At 42.4% G+C, this 19,634-nt stretch overlaps 1 protein-coding gene across 2 annotated transcripts; it reads left to right on the top strand.

The window, feature by feature from the left end:
• Window positions 1-2,187: 2,187 nt before the first annotated feature.
• LOC106604735 (arrestin-C) lies at window positions 2,188-9,618 on the top strand. Of its 2 annotated transcripts, XM_014199706.3 has the most exons (16): window positions 2,188-2,310; window positions 3,224-3,257; window positions 4,321-4,351; window positions 4,586-4,646; window positions 4,750-4,794; window positions 4,904-5,097; window positions 5,336-5,395; window positions 5,481-5,557; window positions 5,679-5,814; window positions 5,944-6,028; window positions 6,114-6,186; window positions 6,347-6,484; window positions 6,623-6,730; window positions 8,277-8,330; window positions 8,491-8,520; window positions 8,953-9,618. In XM_014199706.3, exons 2-15 carry the CDS (start codon window positions 3,250-3,252, stop codon window positions 8,501-8,503), a joined length of 1,083 nt encoding a protein of 360 aa, XP_014055181.1. In that variant the 5' UTR covers window positions 2,188-2,310; window positions 3,224-3,249; the 3' UTR covers window positions 8,504-8,520; window positions 8,953-9,618. The 2 variants fall into 2 exon arrangements, with proteins under 2 accessions (XP_014055181.1, XP_014055180.1); XM_014199705.3 differs by lacking the exon at window positions 8,491-8,520 and having other exon boundaries at window positions 8,953-9,024.
• The last annotated feature ends 10,016 nt before the right edge of the window (window positions 9,619-19,634 follow it).

Here is a 19,634-nt window from a genome sequence, read left to right as displayed (position 1 = left end):
TCAAACATGTAAGAACACAATAGAGATACCTTTCACTTGTTGACCTCATGTTGACCTACCTACACCATCAACAGTCAGAGGGATAATTTGGAGAGACCCCATAATCTCCTTATCACGTTGAGTGCTGCACCATTCGAGTCAACAGATCAATTCACATTTCACTGTGCCAGCCATCTGCACAAGACTTGGCTGAACAACCATCTGTCGTCCTGGCAACAACACGAACCAAAACCCAGCCCTAATACCACTCTACACCATGTCTAACCCATACAAGAGGGACATTTGTATTTATTATTACTGTCTTAATAAACAAACACATTAACGTAACATATCATACATCTGCCCACATTCTTGATGCATTGATACATTTTAATATGATAATAAATGTCCAAAAGCTTTACTTCTATCAGGGTAAACAAAACCAGACTGAACAAAAGTCCACATTTTGGTGGAATAAACAGACCATCGACTTGAGAGAACATTGTGGCTTTACCAGCCAATCAGAAATAGCAATCCAGACCATGCTGTTTCTTAGTTCCCCTTTGAAACACTGTCTTCTTTGTGGAGACAGGACTGTGCACAATGAAAGAGTTAAGTAACATAACCACATGAAAGAGTTTTAATGACATAACCACATGAAAGAGTTTTAGTGGGGGCCTCGAGTGCATCGCAGTGCTAGCGGTGCCACTAGAGATTCTGGATTCGAGTCCAGGCTCTGTCGCAGCAGTCTGCGACCGGGAGACCCTTGGTGCGGCGCACAATTGGCCCAGCCAAGGTGTACAGTGTTTCCTCCGACACATTGGTGCACCTGGCTTCCATGGTAAGTGGACATTGTGTCAAGAAGCATTGCGGCTTGGTTGGGTTGTGTTGTGTTTTAGAGGACGCACGGCTCTCGACCTTCGCCTCTCCCTAGTCTGTGCTGGAGTTGCAGCGATGAGACAAGACTGTAACTACCAATTGGATACCACGAAATTAGGGAGAAAAAGGGGTAAAAAAAGAGGAAAAAGTTAAGTAACATAACCACATGAAAGAATGTTATTAACTTAACCACATGAGAGAGTTAAGTAACATAACCACATGAAAGAATGTTATTAACTTAACCACATGAGAGAGTTAAGTAACATAACCACATTAAAGAGTTAAGTAACATGACCACATAAAAAAGTTAAGTAACATAACCACATTAAAGAGTTAAGTAACATGACCACATAAAAAAGTTAAGTAACATAACCACATTAAAGAGTTAAGTAACATGACCACATGAAAAAGTTAAGTAACATAACCACATGAAAAAGTTAAGTAACATAACCACATGAGAGAGTTAAGTAACATAACCACATGAAAGGGTTTTATTAACATAACCACATGAGAGAGTTAAGTAACATAACCACATGAAAGAGTTAAGTAACATGACCACATAAAAAAGTTAAGTAACATAACCACATTAAAGAGTTAAGTAACATGACCACATAAAAAAGTTAAGTAACATAACCACATGAAAAAGTTAAATAACATAACCACATGAAAAAGTTAAGTAACATAACCACATGAGAGAGTTAAGTAACATAACCACATGAAAGGGTTTTATTAACATAACCACATGAGAGAGTTAAGTAACATAACCACATGAGAGTTAAGTAACATAACCACATGAACAAGTTAAGTAATAAAACCACCATTTGGCACATAATTGTCTACTTAGTGGTTCATGATAAGATCTTAAACAGACAGATACAGACAGATAAAGACAGACAAACAGACAGAAAAACAGACAGGAAGACACAGACATAAAGACAGACACATGGCCTGTGTGCCACAAATACACACACTAGGGGGAAAGACTGGTACCCTTTTGGGCGGTGGCAACGCCAATGGTATTTTTATGCTTCTCTTCTGACTCATAGTGCAAGCCAAAGCACCACAGAGAATACAAGCCCAAAGTGGACCCAGACAGCATAACTCTCCCTCAGAGATGTAGACTGACAAAGGGCAAGACCCTTGTTTCATTATATTTCCTGTAATCCAACCAAATGCCCTCTACTCTTCACACCCACTCATTCAACAACACATTACTCAGGACCTAATCCTTTTAAGTCCCCTACTCTGCTTATTTTTAACCCAATTGTAACCCGAAAACAGCAGCCAGCTAATTCATTAATAGGATTGGGCCTAAATGTGGTGTCCTATAACGTGCCGGGGAAGCTGAGGGGAGGGCGGCGAGGTTGAGAGGTCGAGTTATAAGACCGCGGACGGGAGGTGAAGGACGCTCACAAACGCTCAGACAAAAGACACAGTCAGGACACTAAGGAGGTGAGTACACTGCAAGCCCCGGCTGACCCTACTTTACATCCACTGCATAGCCTACTGGGGAAAGATGACATCATGCATGGAGGATTATATCGTGCATGACAACCTATCTTGTTTACATCTCAGAGAACTGTATCTGCATTTAACCTATATCGTAAGTGATAACTATAATGCTGATTTTATACTCCGAGGCTGCCTAGGGATGGAATTGCCCACCTTGCCTTATTGTCATGGGACGGAAGGAACATTTTGGCTTAATCTTTCATTGCAGATATAATGTATCTATCTAATGTTTTTAGAACTGACACTAGGCACAGAGTATAATATATTTTTGTTATTGTAGACTAGGAATGATTTGACCAACTTCTACCACCTTTGAATGGACAGGGCATGTGATGTGCCCATTTGAAATATATTCATCCATCACCTGTATTGGCAATCATTGTAGTATGTTTACATTGGCAGCCTTGGACAGGTTTAGACAGTGTACAGAGTTAAATCGGACCAGCTCAGATTTGAACAGCTTTAATACTTGCTGATAGGTTAAGGCCACTTATGGAGAACTTCAGACAAACCGGGAGGGTTAGCATCTTGAACAGTGTTTCTATGAAGTTGACTTGAATTTGTTACGACAGCCATTTGGGGGATTAATCTGACCTCATCTCAGATTAGGGGACCAGTGCATCCTTATGTTAATCTCCCCTCCTAGTGATTAGCTACACCGGTTTTGACAAATCAAAGACTAATTTGCTGGTTTTCTACTCCCTTTGTCCAGCTTCACCATATACCTATTTGCAATCTTATTTAGGAAACTGTTACAGTGCCTTTTCTGTTGTGTTGAGCTGTACTGTACTTGTTATTGTATTGTAATGCTGTCCCCGATTGGCTTATTAACCATTCTTTTCTACCTCTACAGACAACCTCATCCAATTCACCACAGACATGGCAAAGTGAGTATCTTTAAAATTTACCCATCAACTAACAACGATGGCTAATTTATAATAGTAATAATTAGGTGGGTGCTTATATTTGTCCTATTTCACACATGTACAAATCTGTATTAATATGGATGTGTGAATTGGAAAAAGATTTTTTTGCACATCCCAACTCTCCCTGACACCCAACTTATAGCACATTGCCTAAGGCTATCAGGGCTGTGTGACACCTCTGGGGCTTTATGTTAAGAGGATCCAGATAAATTCTGATTAGAACGGATCATCTCTGGATTAGATCCGGAATAGAGCAGTTTAGAATTAACAGCCCAGAGCCTAGCATACGCAAGGAAAGACGCAAGTAAATAGGCAAGCGATGCACATTATATTGATGGTTAAACTGATATAAAAAAAGAGAAAAGGAATAGATAGGATTCTATTATTTATATAAAAAAATCATTTAAGAAGAAATTCTTATTTACAATGACGGCCTACCACGGCCAAACCCGGATGACACTGGGCCAATTGTGCGCCGCCCTACAGGAACTCCCAATCACATCCGGATGTGATTTAGCCTGGATTCAAACCAGGGACTGTAGTGACGCCTCTTGCACTGAGATGCAGTGCCTCAGACCGCTGTGCCACTCGGGAGCCATTATGAGATATCGTATGAAAAAAACATATATGAGAAAATGAATATGCAAACCAAGTAATTATCAACAACTCCTCAGTAGTGTTTCTGTTGTAACCAGATCAAAGCATACTATAGGTCAGGATCCCCTTCAGACAGACCTATGGTTGCATAAGTGTTATGTGAAGTTAGGTGGTTGTACCAGAAATGCCAGCGGCTCCCATGCCACCCTGGGTCCTAATCCATCCAGAGCCTCAGTGGGAGGAGGGAGGGATGGAGGGAGGGAGGGGGAGTATAGGCCTCATCCTTTAACTGTAGCTGACAGCAGGCCAGTTAGGGTAGGTCACTATAAATTAAGCAACGTACTGGGATGTCCGACCATGAAAAAGATTTGTTGAATCCAATCTAGAATCTAAACTCCTGACTCTTCCTATCACCCTCCCTCTGTAGAGTCTACAAGAAGACCAGTGGCAATGAATCGGTAAGAACCCCCTTTGACATCATCACTGAGGGACACACTGGTCAGGGCCCGCTCTGATGCACTTATCGCATAACAGAGCAGGAATCCATATGCTTTCTCCAACAGAGCCAACCTATATGTATACAGCACTGCAATTTTTCAGGCTCCATCAAGATAACTGAGATTAGGCCTATCCATATGGTGTTGATGTCAGGCAGGAAGTAACCTCTCGCTTTCCCTTTCCCTTTTTCCTAGATTGCTCTCTACCTGGGGAAGAGAGACTTTGTGGACCATGTGGAGAGTGTTGACATCGTCGGTGTGTTATAAAGTTCTCTGAATATCTTTAGGCGTTACTGCTCTTTACAGAGTAGTGTAAATGTGAGTGTGTGTGTGTGTTATATCTACATCTTCTCTTGCAGATGGGGTGATCAAGGTGGACCCCGCTGAACTTGAAGGCAGGAAAGGTAACATTCAGTTGATTTCACTGTATCTATTGAACCCTGAAAACATGCATGAAGTCACATTCAACCAATCGAGGTTCCGTCTTAATACTGAAGCCCTATCTTTCTGCAGTATGGGTGTATCTGGCATGCGCCTTCCGTTATGGTAGTGACGACCTGGATGTGATCGGGCTGTCATTCAGAAAAGACATCTGGGTTAAAAGGATGCAGATCTACCCTGTTGTTGGCACCAAACCAGCCAACACCCCCATGCAGGAGGCCCTCCTGAAGAAATGTGGGGACCAAGGCCATCCCTTCACTTTCACTGTGAGTATCACTGTGTTGCCTTCCATCTCATCCTTCACATGACATCCCACAATATGTCAGTGCAGAGCTCACTGTTCAGCCACACAAAGTGTGATTACGGTCCACTCTCTTAGACGGTGTTGGAAACCACATCAGAGGCTTTGTCACCATGGACATTCCCATTCAGGGAATGGACATACTAGCCTGTTGGTTTGTATCTATTCACATCTCATCACTTCTTCCTTCCTGTCCATTTCAGATTGATACAAACCTGCCATGCTCAGTCGGCCTTCAGCCTGCACCAGAGGATGCTGGCAAGGTACGTTAGTTTCTCTCTTTCTCTCGCTCTTTCAATCTCTCGTTTTAAACCTTTCATTAAAGACAAATGTTTTCTACCCCTGCAGTCTTGTGGTGTTGACTATGAGGTGAAAGCATACATCGCCAAGGAGGCAGATGACCCTGATGAGAAAATTAGCAAGAAGTATGTATTAGTGGAATGCCACAAATTTCACACAACTGTACAGTACATGCCATTTGCTGTTGCTAGGAATCAGATTATTGTGTATTCTGATGGTTTTCTCCCTCTTCCTCTCTCCTGTCAGGGACACTTGCCGTCTGATAATTCGTAAGATCCAGTTTGCCCCAGGCAAAGTGGGTGCTGGACCCAAGGCTGACATCAGCAAGAACTTCATGATGTCTGACAAGCCAGTCCACCTGGAGGCCTCCATAGAGAAGGAGGTAGGCCTGTAGACTTTTATTCTGTAAGCCTAGGAGAACATTGATTACTGTGCTAGTTTTCTATTGATGGGTCATTCTGTATGATACCTTTTGACTTGAACATGTTTGCTTTCATTTGGTGACCTTCAGCTCTATTTCCATGGAGACCCAATCCCTGTAAATGTCAAAATCAACAATGAGACCACCAAAGTGGTGAAGAAAATAAAAATTACAGGTGAGTGGTTGTGACGCGAGTTCTCGTTGCGTTTGTACATGTGTTTCAAATCGTGATTATGGCTGAAACATCTCTTTTTGACCAGTTGAGCAGACAACAGAGGTGTTGCTTTACCAGTCTGATAAATATTCCAAGACGGTTCATACTGAGGAATTTGCGTAAGTCAAGAACGCATTCATTCCATTACTACTGCAATCTAGAATTACTAAGCCTTATGTCTATCTTACCCCAATACTCAACTCAAACAATAATAACGTTTATTTGGATTTTCACTGTCGGTGGATCACAACTTCCTGTTTGTGTGGTCGTCCTGTGCAGGGAGGAAATAAAAGGTGAATCCACCCTGGAGAAGACGTTCACGGTGATCCCTCTGCTATCCAACAACAAAGAGAAGCGTGGTCTGGCCGTGGACGGCAGACTAAAGGACGAGGATACCAACCTGGCTTCCACCACAATGTGAGTCAGTGGGTTCCCCAAGACATAGCTCAACCACACCCTCCTCTCCTTCTGTAGATGATGATTTAAAAAAAAAAACATTTACTGCATTTAAATGCCTGAGGTAACCCGTCCTTGTCCTGTCCTCCCCTCTCCTAGCATCCGTCCTGGCATGGATAAAGGAATGCAGGGAATCATGGTCTCTTACAAAATCAAGGTGAACCTCTTGGTCTCCAGCGGAGGCCTCTTGGGAGGCCTAACAGCCAGGTAAGAACCGGAGTTGATATATGACATACATGTATATACTGAACAAAAATATAAACGCAACATGTAAAGCGTTGGTCCCGTTTCATGAGCTGAAAGAAAATATCCCAGAAATGAACCATATGCATAAAAGCATATTTCTCTCAAATGTTGTGCACAAATTTGTTTACATCCCTGTAAATGAGCATTTCTCATTTGCCAAGATAATCCATCAGCCTGACAGGTGTGGCATATCAAGGCGCTGATTAAACAGCATGATCATTACACAGGTGCACGTTGTGCTGGGTACAATAAAAGGCCACTCTAAAAATGTGTCTCAGATGTCTCCAAGGTTGAGGCAGAGTGCAGTTGGAATGTCCACCAGAGCTGTTGCCAGAGAACTGAGTTCATTTCTCTACCAATGTTGTTTTAGAGAATTTGGCAGTACGTTCAACCGGCTTTAACAACCACAGACCATGTGTAATCACGCCAGCCCAGGACCTCCACATCTGACTTCTACACCTGCAGGATTGTCTGACACTAGTCACCCGGACAACTGATGAAACTGAGTTTGCACAACCGAAGAATTTCTGCACAAACTGTCAGAAACAGTCTCAGGGAAGCTCATCTACGTGCTCGTCGTCCTCACAAGGGTCTTGACTTGACTGCAGTTCGGCGTTGTAACCGACTTCGGTGGGCAAATGCTCACCTTCCATGAAGAAGTGTGCTCTTCACCGATGAATCCGAGGCAGGCACTGTAAACGGGCAGATGGCAGGCAGCGTGTATGGCATTGTATGGGTGAGCGGTTTGCTGATGTCAACGTTGTGAACAGAGTGCCCCGTGGTAGCGGTGGGGTTATGGTACGTGCAGGCATAAGCTACGGACAATGAACACAATTGCAATTTGAATGCACAGAGATAACGTAACGAGATCCTGAGGCCCATTGTTGTGCCATTAATCCGCCGCCATCACCTCATGTTTCAGCATGGTAATGCACAGCCCCATGTCGTAAGGATCTGTACACAATTCCTGGATGCTGAAAATGTCCCAGTTCTTCCATGGCCTGCATACTCACCAGAAATGTCACCCACTGAGTATGTTTGAGATGCTCTGGATCGACGTGTATGGCAGCGTGTTCCAGTTCCCGCCAATATCCAGTAACTTTGCACAGCGATTGAAGAAGAGCAGGACAATATTCCACAGGCCACAATAAACAGCCTGATCACCTCTATGTGAAGGAGATGTCGTGCTGCATGAGGCAAATAGTGGTCACACAACAGATACTGGCTGGTTTTCTGATCCACGCCCGTACCCTACTTTTTCTTAAGGTATCTGTGACCAACAGATGGATATCTTTATTCCCAGTCATGTGAAATCCATAGATTAGGCCCTGATTTATTGTTCAATTGACTGATTTCCTTACATGAACTGTAAGTCAGTAAAATCTTTGAAATTGTTGCATGTTGCGTTTATATTTTTCTTCAGTGTATATATACATACTGTATGTCCGAGGCATTGTTGGACAGATTATGTTGCCCACTGACAATGTAAATGTTTGTTTCGCCACAGTGATGTCGGAGTAGAAGTCCCCTTGGTGTTGATGTCCCCCAAACCCGCAGATGTGTAAGTACAACTCTACCACGTGGTTTATCAGTGTGACATGGCTGACTAATGTGATATTCTGGCATGCGTGACTGTTTCAGTTTTTCCAATGATTCAATATTTTCCAATTGTTTCCATAAGAATTCTGATCTTATGTGTTTGTGCGTTTTTTGAACTACAGCCCAGTGGAGTAAATGCCTCTGTAGTGCAGGTGAGGTCACTCCCAATGTAACATATTTTAGGCCTGATGTTCACTTCTTCAAGGGATGCAAAAGCTATATTTGGCAACGATGGGAAAGGGTTGAAATTGTTGCATGGGAAAGAATTGTTTGCGTTGTTGACCTTAGGAGATGCAATCGAGGTATAGAATTACACCAGCCTTAGCTCTTAAGTAAAGTGCACAATGTCGACACAATGTATCCTCTTGAGATGCTAAAGTATTGTGTTGCAAAATGAACACGTACTTGGATAAATATGCCAATTAAAGATGATAGAGATTCTACTGCAGTACAGTGCACAAGATACCACGGTTTGATAGTGGACTCAAAAGAGAAAAACAATTGAACAGAACAACCACATATTCAAGCAATTCCTTGTCAGATAGCTGATGTGATGTTGTGTTTGTCCATGTCTCCCCCTCTAGAACGGATATCAAATTTGAGTAGATTCCGCAACAGACGATGCAGAAGGACAACAAGGAAGAGAAACCGCGACAGACAGCAGACTCACAGACACGCTTAAAGGTCAACTGACGCCAGAGAAACTAAACACCAATAGGAAGACACAGAAAACACCCAAGACTATCATAATATGCATTTTCTTTTTACTCTCTTCCCACTGAGCACACAATGGCTGAATTAACGTTGTTTCCACGTAATTTCAACAAAATTACTTTGAACCAACGTGAAATTGACGTTTGTGCCCAAACCCTTCTTCAACATTAAATCTATTGATAAGGGCACATGCATTCTACACCAATCACACACTGGGATGTCGTCATATCCCAGTTAGACGAGGGAGCTCAGAATCCCCTTTAACGAAACACACAACACAATTCATTACTAGCCACTATAGGTCAACATGTAATTTCTATAGTTTAAAATGTTCGCCTTTTACAAGTGAACTCTGCAATAAAGAATATATAAAATCGCTTAGAATTTGTTGCACAAGTTCTCAAAAGGAACAAACTTGTTTTAGTAGCGTTTGTGTTAAATGGATTGGCAGCGGTATGTGGGGACAAGACTGTGCAGGAACCTGATTGGCGTACTCCTATGACAACAGAAAAATATTAAAAGATGTTCACCTCCTACTTCCTGTGTCAAGTCTTCATATGTATCTGCTCACTGTATTCTAATGTTGGTTCACCGCTTCTTTCGTCTGATGATTAGCAATGCCCCACAGCCATCAGTCTCTCCAAACCTTTCAAAGCAATAAGCTCTTGGATTTTGTCAACCTTAAAATCACCAAAGGCTGATAAAGATAAACCAACATTCAACCACACCCCGAAAATGATCAAGACAGCATGGTTCTCAAATGGCTCTGAAACAAATGACCGATGCAGCAACACCGCACAGCCAATACACGCAGAGGACATTCAGGTACAAACAGGACTGGGGTGCTTTTAATCTTTTACATGCTCACTGCTAATTAGGGTGCCCTGGGAAACATGAACCAAAATTATGGTTACTACCGTGTCACATGGCTAATGCAGTCACATAGGCCCACAGCCCAATAATTTAGAACATTTAAACCATCACATATGGCATTTTACAACATAAGATATTGCTTGCAACAAAAAATTATAAGCCTACAATCATGATGTGGCCCCTACACTTTCTTTTGAAAAATAGCGCCATCACCTGTCCATTACACACTCTTAGAAATAAGAGTGGTACTGTTCCCTAAGGTACAAAAAAATCAAAATACACAATGTACCTTCAGAGGTACACATATGATCTCACATAATACAGTTCGGTACCTTTTAGGGTACATGTGCAGATAATCTAGTATAATGGTACTTTTTTGTACCCAATATTTTTAATATAAAAAGGTACAATCATCACACTTTTACTTTCAATGTACGGTGAAGGTACATTTCTGTTTCCCTGGGTACAAACATATGTTGTGTACCCACAACTCTTGATGGTACTGATCTGTACCTTTGCTTATCAGAAAAACAATGTATTGAAGAAAGGTACAATGATACATTTTTGCCACCTAAAATGAACAGCTTTGTCACTGGGGTGGTACTCTAAAAAGGCAAATTTGTACCATTATCATATTTCCCAGCATGCTCTACTGTAGGTAGACTTTTTAAAATAGTTTTTAATATCTGTGGTTTTGCATGTATATTGATTGATTGATTGATGCAATCTTATGCAACACATGATAAATAACATCAGTTAGTTAGATTTTTTTTGCACCCGTTAATGAAATGGCTGTTCCAGTTTTTAAATAGCTTAGGTAGTCTCCTGACAATGTTTTTAACCCTGGCAGTCATTCTAAATGCAGGTTGTGGGTGAACTGTTGGATATCTTAACTCTGGCTGGATTCTGATAGGAATTACACATCACTTTGCAAGCCAGCATAATGTGTTTTGCAGGTAAGGTTTAAAATTCACGTAACTTTTCCAGAAATCCTGTTTGGAAAATAAGCAGGAAATGCAAAATCCTTCAACCAGGATTTCTAGGAATTTGGGAAACATTACTGGAATTTTGCAACCCCACTTGCAGGCCTGATGTGGCTTGTAAATCATGAGGTTCAGGCCACTGTATTAGGGTAAAATTAGGCCTCAAAATAAGGCTTTCTGAGATGTGTAATGTATTGTCATAAAGAGTTTCATTTTAATGATAACATACACCTAGGAACTCACTTGGTGAAGGCCACAGGACTGAACATTTATGAATTCAACAACCATGTTTCTGTCAATAACAAATACAGTCATGGGTGGTAACTACAATTCACTCGAAAAGGCAAGGCACACTGGGAAATGATACTGGAGGTGTGGCTTAGTGGGGCCATGGTTTTCAGTTAATTATTTTTGGCCACCCAAGAGTAGAAGTGTTGTACCAGGTTAAGTGATCTATGTCAGAGGCACATTTTTGCTACCTTCAATTAACAAATGGCTTTGTCACTGTGGTGGTTCCCAATAATGGCAAAATGTACTTTTTCTAAAAGCACACTTTTGTATGTGTGGGATATACCGTATGTAAGGAAGGTACTATCTGAGGTATGAACTGGGCTAAAATGATGTACTTGTAACTAAAGGTACAAATTACATACCTTACAGGGTACCACCCCAGTGACAAGCTATTGTACACCTTTAGGAACAAATCTACACTTTTTTTTTCTAAGAGTGCAGCTAACACTTTTTGGTTTGTAGTCTGTCCGCCAGGGAACACCGGCTCTCTAATCACAATTTAACATGACAAACCAGCAGCAGGTATACACACCTAGAGGAGTATGGTAGGGTGGAGAATGACACGAAGCAGAAATAATGGTGCTAAATACAAACCTTTGTCTCCCAAATAGAAGCCTACTATTTTCACGTATGGGAAGTGATGGTTAAATGCTCCATTTCCTAAAAATCTTGAGATGGAATCAGTTAGGGAAAGCTCAGAAATTGAACCAGACGAAAGTGAGCATGAAGATACCAGCGTTTTCAGGTGTGATGAAGACTTCCGAGCTGCACTCCAATGAGCAGGATAATGCCTCAGAGGACTCTGGCCCAGTGGGAATAAGATTCTTGGACAAAGGGGATCTTTTTACCGACCCATATGTGGAGCTGGGTACTGTTAACCCAGTCAAACTATCCAGAAGTGGACTGGTGTTGATTTTCTGTCTGTCCGCGTCACTTGCCTCGGGACGAAATCTGTCTTGCTTTGCTCTCCAGAGCAGAACGCCACTGAAAGGACTGATATCTGGAGTTGAGTTTCGAGGTGTATCAACTGAAGATGATCTCGCCGTTTGGTGCGAAGCAGACCGGTGGCGAGCACAAGACTGAGGAGACCCTGTCTGTCCTTTTTAATTTTGATGCATAGTTTTTCCCTGATAAAGTCATGTAAAGTATGTCAGTTATCCAGTAAGAGATTTTATTCCAAGCTCACCCACTACGGTGTTCTAGGTGTCAAGTGCATGGTCATGTTGCAGCAGTGTGTAGGTGGGAGATTCTGAGATGTGAAAAGTGTGCAGGAGGGCATGGGACAAAGGAGTGTGTAGTTTTGTTGGAAAAAGCTGTGTGTGACAATTGTGGGGATGTCCATGTTGCTGGGGATCAGATGTGTCCGGTGCAAGAGAGACAGGTTGAGGTTGCCAGGGTTTGAGCAGAGCAGAATGTGTCATATGCTGAAACAGTGCGGAAAGTAGAGGCTGATGGGCAAAGGGTGAGGGAGCCTGAGAGGGTCCCTGTGAGTTAAGCCAGTAGTAAGTGTCCTGAATAGATTGTGTTTTAGTAAGGTTGGTTTCTTGGCGTTTATTGCTAAGTTCACTAATTGTACTGCTCAGATGGAACGGAAATCTCAGAAGATTGATTTGATAGTAGCAGCAGCAGGTATGTTTTTGGGGGTGAGAGATTTTAGTGCTTTTATGGGTCTTGAGAGAAGGGGTTCCATCCTCTCAGGTCGACGACCTGATGTAGGATATGTTAGTAGTGGGAAGGGGTGGTGGGTTTGTTGGGGATGGTGGTGTATATGTAGGGTTAGATAGTGGTGCAATATCTTTTTTCCCATTCCCCTTTTCCCAACAAAGCAATATAGTCTGGCGGAAAACCACATGAAGAAGAAGGACCCAGCTAACAACAAACATTCCCACAACTTTAGAGAATGTTCCCTTAAGAGTCTCATTAGGTCATTAACTAACATTTTCATAGGAATGTTTCTGTGATGTGTAAGGAATGTTTCCAAGAGACCATTGCCTAAATGTCAAATAGACAGAAAATTGTTGCCATGTTCTCAGAATATAAGATGCAGTATGAATGTTCTAGATGCCTTTCGTGGGAACGTTGAAAGACCATTAACGTGTCCAGTTTTCTGTAGGTTAGGAGAATATTCCATCAACGTCCCACCAAATTGGACACATGAATGTTCTTGCATAGTCCCATAAAACACGTCTAGAACATGAATGTTGTACAGTGGGGGAAAAAAGTATTTGATCCCCTGCTGATTTAGTATGTTTGCCCACTGACAAAGAAATGATCAGTCTATAATTTTAATGGTAGGTTTATTTCAACAGCGAGAGACAGAATAACAACAAAAATATAGAGAAAAACGCATGTCAAAAATGTTATAAATTGATTTGCATTTTAATGAAGGAAATAAGTATTTGACCCCCTCTCAATCAGAAAGATTTCTGGCTCCCAGGTGTCTTTTATACAGGTAACGAGCTGAGATTAGGAGCACACTCTTAAAGGGAGTGCTCCTAACCGCAGCTTGATACCTGTATAAAAGACACCTGTCCACAGAAGCAATCAATCAATCAGATTCCAAACTCTCCACCATGGCCAAGACCAAAGAGCTCTCCAAGGATGTCAGGGACAACATTGTAGACCTACACAGTACGCCGTGAAGGACTGAAATCCTGCAACGCCCGCAAGGTCCCCCTGCTCAAGAATACATATACATGCCCGTCTGAAGTTTGCCAATGCACATCTGAATGATTCAGAGGACAACTGGTGAAAGTGTTGTGGTCAGATGAGACCAAAATGGAGCTCTTTGGCATCAACTCAACTCGCTGTGTTTGGAGGAGGAGGAATGCTGCCTATGACCCCAAGAACACCATCTCCACTGTCAAACATGGAGGTGGAAACATTATGCTTTGGGGGTGTTTTTCTGCTAAGGGGACAGGACAACTTCACCGCATCATTTGACGGGGCCATGTACTGTCAAATCTTGGGTGAGAACCTCCTTCCCTCAGCAAGGGAATTGAAAATGGGTCGTGGATGGGTATTCCAGCATGACAATGACCCAAAACACACGGCCAAGGCAACAAAGGAGAGCCTTAAGAAGAAGCACATTAAGGTCCTGGAGTGGCCTAGCCAGTCTCCAGACCTTAATCCCATAGAAAATCTGTGGAGGGAGCTGAAGGTTCGAGTTGCCAAACGTCAGCCTCGAAACCTTAATGACTTGAAGAAGATCTGCAAAGAGGAGCGGGACAAAATCCCTCCTGAGATGTATGCAAACCTTGTGGCCAACTACAAGAAACGTCTGACCTCTGTGATTGCCAACAAGGGTTTTGCCACCAAGTACTAAGTCATGTTTTGCAGAGAGGTCAAATATTTATTTCCCTCATTAAAATGCAAATCATTTTATAACATTTTTGACATGCGTTTTTCTGGATTTTTTTGTTGTTATTCTGTCTCTCACTGTTCATATAAACCTAACATTAAAATTATAGACTGATCATTTCTTTGTAAGTGGGCAAACGTACAAAATCAGCAGGGGATAAAATACTTTTTTCCCCCACTGTATATTCCGAGAATATTGTAACCACGTTCTAGATAAGTTCTGGTTGACATTAAGGGAATGAGAAAATGTGAATAATTTTGAATGCAGCAGAATGATTTTTGGAACTTTACAGCCGAGGTACTGCAAGAAATCCTGCAAAGAATGTTACGCCCTGAGCCTGTGCAAGGTATGTGACTTGAATTGTAATGCGACTGAAGGAGTGGGATGTCTATTTTTGTATTTTGTATGATGACATTTTTTTCCCTTTTCCTACAATGGATATTTTCTTTTATAGTTTACCACCTGCACAGTAGGAGGCGGCATATGCCTCTAACGATTGTTTTATGGACTACTATACCCTAATACCATAAAAGAAGAAGATGAAGAATAAGAAGAATGCAACAAAACCTTGGCTAGCGTTACGAAAGATGATGGATAAATAAGATCGTTTACTTAGGTTGTTTACCTTTTTAATTTTTTATTGTCACGGTTCCTGTCTAAGTGGCCATTTCCTCTCTCGCATGAGCATGCTTTTCCCCCATGAGCATGATTTTTTTTCCTGTGTGAGCTCACAATTCCTCCATAATATCTGGCATGCTCAGGCAAGAGAAAGAACAGCTGGCTCTGGTCTACTTATTGGCCCCTCCTGCAGCCCCACCCGCCACAACCAGAAAAAAATTTGCCAGTGAGATGTCTCACCCTGGGGCACCCCCTATGAGGGACGGGGGCAATAAGTAGACCAAAGTTGCCCGGCCCCGATCAGAAGAAATTCTGCAAAGCTATATGGAATTGTTTAAGAAGGTCATACCAAGAATATTTTAGCTATTTTATTTAGAATTTTAAAGACTCCTTGAAGTATAAAAAACAAATATACAAAAACAAAAAATAATTATTTTTGGCCTTCTGCTATTAGCCCATGCTAACGCATTGAATAATAGATTCACTACATCAAACAACAAATAGTCCCCAAAAAAATCTAAAGGAAGTTTGTTCTGAAGTGTCTTTAACCCCTTATTTTTAGCACTAAACAGTCTCCATATATACAGTCAGTGGCGTGTAAAGCATGTAAATCCTGGTGGGGCAAACTCCCCTCAATTTTTTTTTAGATGCACGCCAGCAAAGCCACTACACAACACAACACTAAACAATACATTAATTCAACTCTAACGGCGACAAGCAGTGCCCACAAACATTTAGGGCCTACATAAAGCTGTCCCAACAGCAGAGCTTTCTTTCCAGCACAATGGAGGGAGTGAATCCTTACCACCGATACACCTGGCTATCAGCAGAGCCTTGTCTGGCAGCGAAACAATTCATTCAGCCTCGCTTACTGCCTTTTTTAAAAACATAGCTGATATGGCTGACCATATCTCTCTGGCATATTAAATAATTTATGCAGCAGCATATAATACATTTTTGGACTCACCTTGTTGTGCGCAGCAGTCCTTCTTTGACAAATTTCATCATCAAAGCAAAAGATTTACAATTCCGTGTTGGATGACCGTTCAAAACTATTTTCCCAGTCTGACTTCCCAATTGCAATGCTTGCGGTTAGCCACTGCCACCAATTCCTTCCAAACAACTCATTGCGATTTCCAACTTGTTGTGTAATGTTTCTGTCCAATTGCCGATGAGCACTGATGCGTTTTATCTATATATTCTCTTCATTATTTCTCTTCATATGACAAGGATTAAAAAGGATTTGCCAGTAGACTTGATTCACAATGATGACTGCTAGCTAAGATTGTGAAAGTAAGATGTTGACATGATCATGATCAGTCCAATCAAAGCTACTGTACATATATATATTGACGTCATTTCTGTGGCCAATGACCTTGAGCCTTCTTGGAAGGGCACTTGTAATATAACTCTATGGTAGGACCCAAAGGGCTGACATTTTGGATGTCTACTCTTACTAGAGGACTGAAGTTAGGCGATTACGCAAGGTCCCCATGAGTGACAGAATACTGAGCCAATCACGATGCAATGCTCCTATTTTCTGCTGGCCCGCCCCACCACCACATAAAGCACTGAGCTAGGCTGAAACACCTGCATTTTGGAGCTGCCACTCAAGAAAGCAAAAAGATACCATGGTTGTATGCGGCTTTATCAACTCAATTATATATATATAATTATTTTTTACATTGTTTGCAAACTGATATGTGACACATATTAATGCCATAATAACACACACACACACACATACATACATATATATATATATATATATTATATATATATATATATATATATATATATACTGCTCAAAAAAATAAAGGTAACACTTAAACAACACAATGTAACTCCAAGTCAATCACACTTCTGTGAAATCAAACTGTCCACTTAGGAAGCAACACTGATTGACAATACATTTCACATGCTGTTGTGCAAATGGGATAGACAACAGGTGGAAATTATAGTCAATTAGCAAGACACCCCCAATAAAGGAGTGGTTCTGCAGGTGGTGACCACAGACCACTTCTCAGTTCCTATGCTTCCTGGCTGATGTTTTGGTCACTTTTGAATGCTGGTGGTGCTTTCACTCTAGTGGTAGCATGAGACGGAGTCTACAACCCACACAAGTGGCTCAGGTAGTGCAGCTCATCCAGGATGGCACATCAATGCGAGCTGTGGCAAGAAGGTTTGCTGTGTCTGTCAGCGTAGTGTCCAGAGCATGGAGGCGCTACCAGGAGACAGGCCAGTACATCAGGAGACGTGGAGGAGGCCGTAGGAGGGCAACAACCCAGCAGCAGGACCGCTACCTCCGCCTTTGTGCAAGGAGGAGCAGGAGGAGCACTGCCAGAGCCCTGCAAATGTGCATGTGTCTGCTCAAACGGTCAGAAACAGACTCCATGAGGGTGGTATGAGGGCCCGACGTCCACAGGTGGGGGTTGTGCTTACAGCCCAACACCGTGCAGGACGTTTGGCATTTGCCAGAGAACACCAAGATTGGCAAATTCGCCACTGGCGCCCTGTGCTCTTCACAGATGAAAGCAGGTTCACACTGAGCACGTGACAGACATGACAGAGTCTGGACACGCCGTGGAGAACGTTCTGCTGCCTGCAACATCCTCCAGCATGACCGGTTTGGCGGTGGGTCAGTCATGGTGTGTCACATTTCTTTGGGGGGCCGCATAGCCTGACTGCCATTAGGTACCGAGATGAGATCCTCAGACCCCTTGTGAGACCATATGCTGGTGCGGTTGGCCCTGGGTTCCTCCTAATGGAAGACAATGCTAGACCTCATGTGGCTGGAGTGTGTCAGCAGTTCCTGCAAGAGGAAGGCATTGATGCTATGGACTGGCCCGCCCGTTCCCCAGACCTGAATCCAATTGAGCACATCTGGGACATCATGTCTCGCTCCATCCACCAACGCCACGTTGCACCACAGACTGTCCAGGAGTTGGCGGATGCTTTAGTCCAGGTCTGGGAGGAGATCCCTCAGGAGACCATCCGCCACCTCATCAGGAGCATGCCCAGGCGTTGTAGGGAGGTCATACAGGCACGTGGAGGCCACACACACTAGTGAGCCTCATTTTGACTTGTTTTAAGGACATTACATCAAAGTTGGATCAGCCTGTAGTGTGGTTTTCCACTTTAATTTTGAGTGTGACTCCAAATCCAGACCTCCATGGGTTGATAAATTGGATTTCCATTGATTATTTTTGTGTGATTTTGTTGTCAGCACATTCAACTATGTAAAGAAAAAAGTATTTAATAAGATTATTTCATTCATTCAGATCTAGGATGTGTTATTTTAGTGTTCCCTTTATTTTTTGGAGCAGTATATATTAATTTTATTTTTTTTGGGGGGGGGGGGAAATGTGTGTCTCAAAACAGGTGGGGCTCTGCTCTGTACTTCATTCATTTTTTAAACTGGTACTGGGGGACCTTCAGGCCTGTGGGTGCCCTGGAGCAAAACAACGAACATGTAGGTGTTCGCGAGTGTCTCACCTTTCCACATAGGGGTCATATTATTGTGTAGCCCAAACTGTTTGGCGTTACAGACAGAAGTTGGCTGTACCAACTTCACCATCGTGAGAGTCTCATCTTTACATAGCGTGGTCATAATAGTTTGTCGGCCAAACCATTCGTACAGACGATTTTGCGAGAATACCGATTTTCGTGATGTCTCATGGTCTGACAAACACCGCTCTAGCTCTGTCACCTGTCACCGCAGCTGCGGAGTGTTACACAGGCAGATACAGACGCATCCAATGCAAAAAAAAAAAAAAAACATCTCTAGTTTAAACTGACAGATTTTTATGGGGATTTTTGTATTATGCTAATAAGATTTGAAAAGTGGGGAGACCGTTGCATTGAGACATGGAGAATGCAGAGATGTTAGCCCAGCCATTTGTAAAGGTGTAGCATGGGAGAGAGCGGGTCAAAGGAGCATATCCGGAGTCCCCATTTTACATTGGCTGAGATGAAGAGAGTGATAGCTAAAGCTGGGGTAACATCTCCTGGGAAGGATGAGATGTGTTACGTCATGATGGCTCATCTCAGTGACACTGCAATGTGAAAATGATTGGGCTTTTACAATAAGGTGTGGGAGGAAGGGAAACTGCCTGACAGTTTGAAGCAGGCTGTAGTAGTGCCATTATGGAAACCAGGGAAAGTCCCTTCTAATCCTTCCATCAAGCTTTAGGCTGATAGCACTGACATCTCATGTATGTAAACTTATGAAAAGGATGATAACATAAAGACTGACTTACTTCCTGGAGAGCAGAGGCCTAATGTCACCTGATCAAAGTGGGTTCAGGAAAGGCAGGGGAACAATGGATCCTGTACTGTGCCTTGAGTCAGTCATATGGAAGGAACAGGGAAATAAAGAGGTGGTGGTAGCCATTTTCTTCAATATAGAGAAGGCATTTGATTTGAT

The sequence above is a fragment of the Salmo salar genome, chromosome 05 (genome assembly GCF_965601325.2).
Source record: "Salmo salar chromosome 05, fSalSal1, whole genome shotgun sequence".
Taxonomy (NCBI): Eukaryota; Metazoa; Chordata; class Actinopteri; order Salmoniformes; family Salmonidae; genus Salmo; species Salmo salar.
The sequence above is the reverse complement of the archived record's forward strand: the minus strand, read 5'-3'. Positions and strand labels throughout refer to the sequence as shown.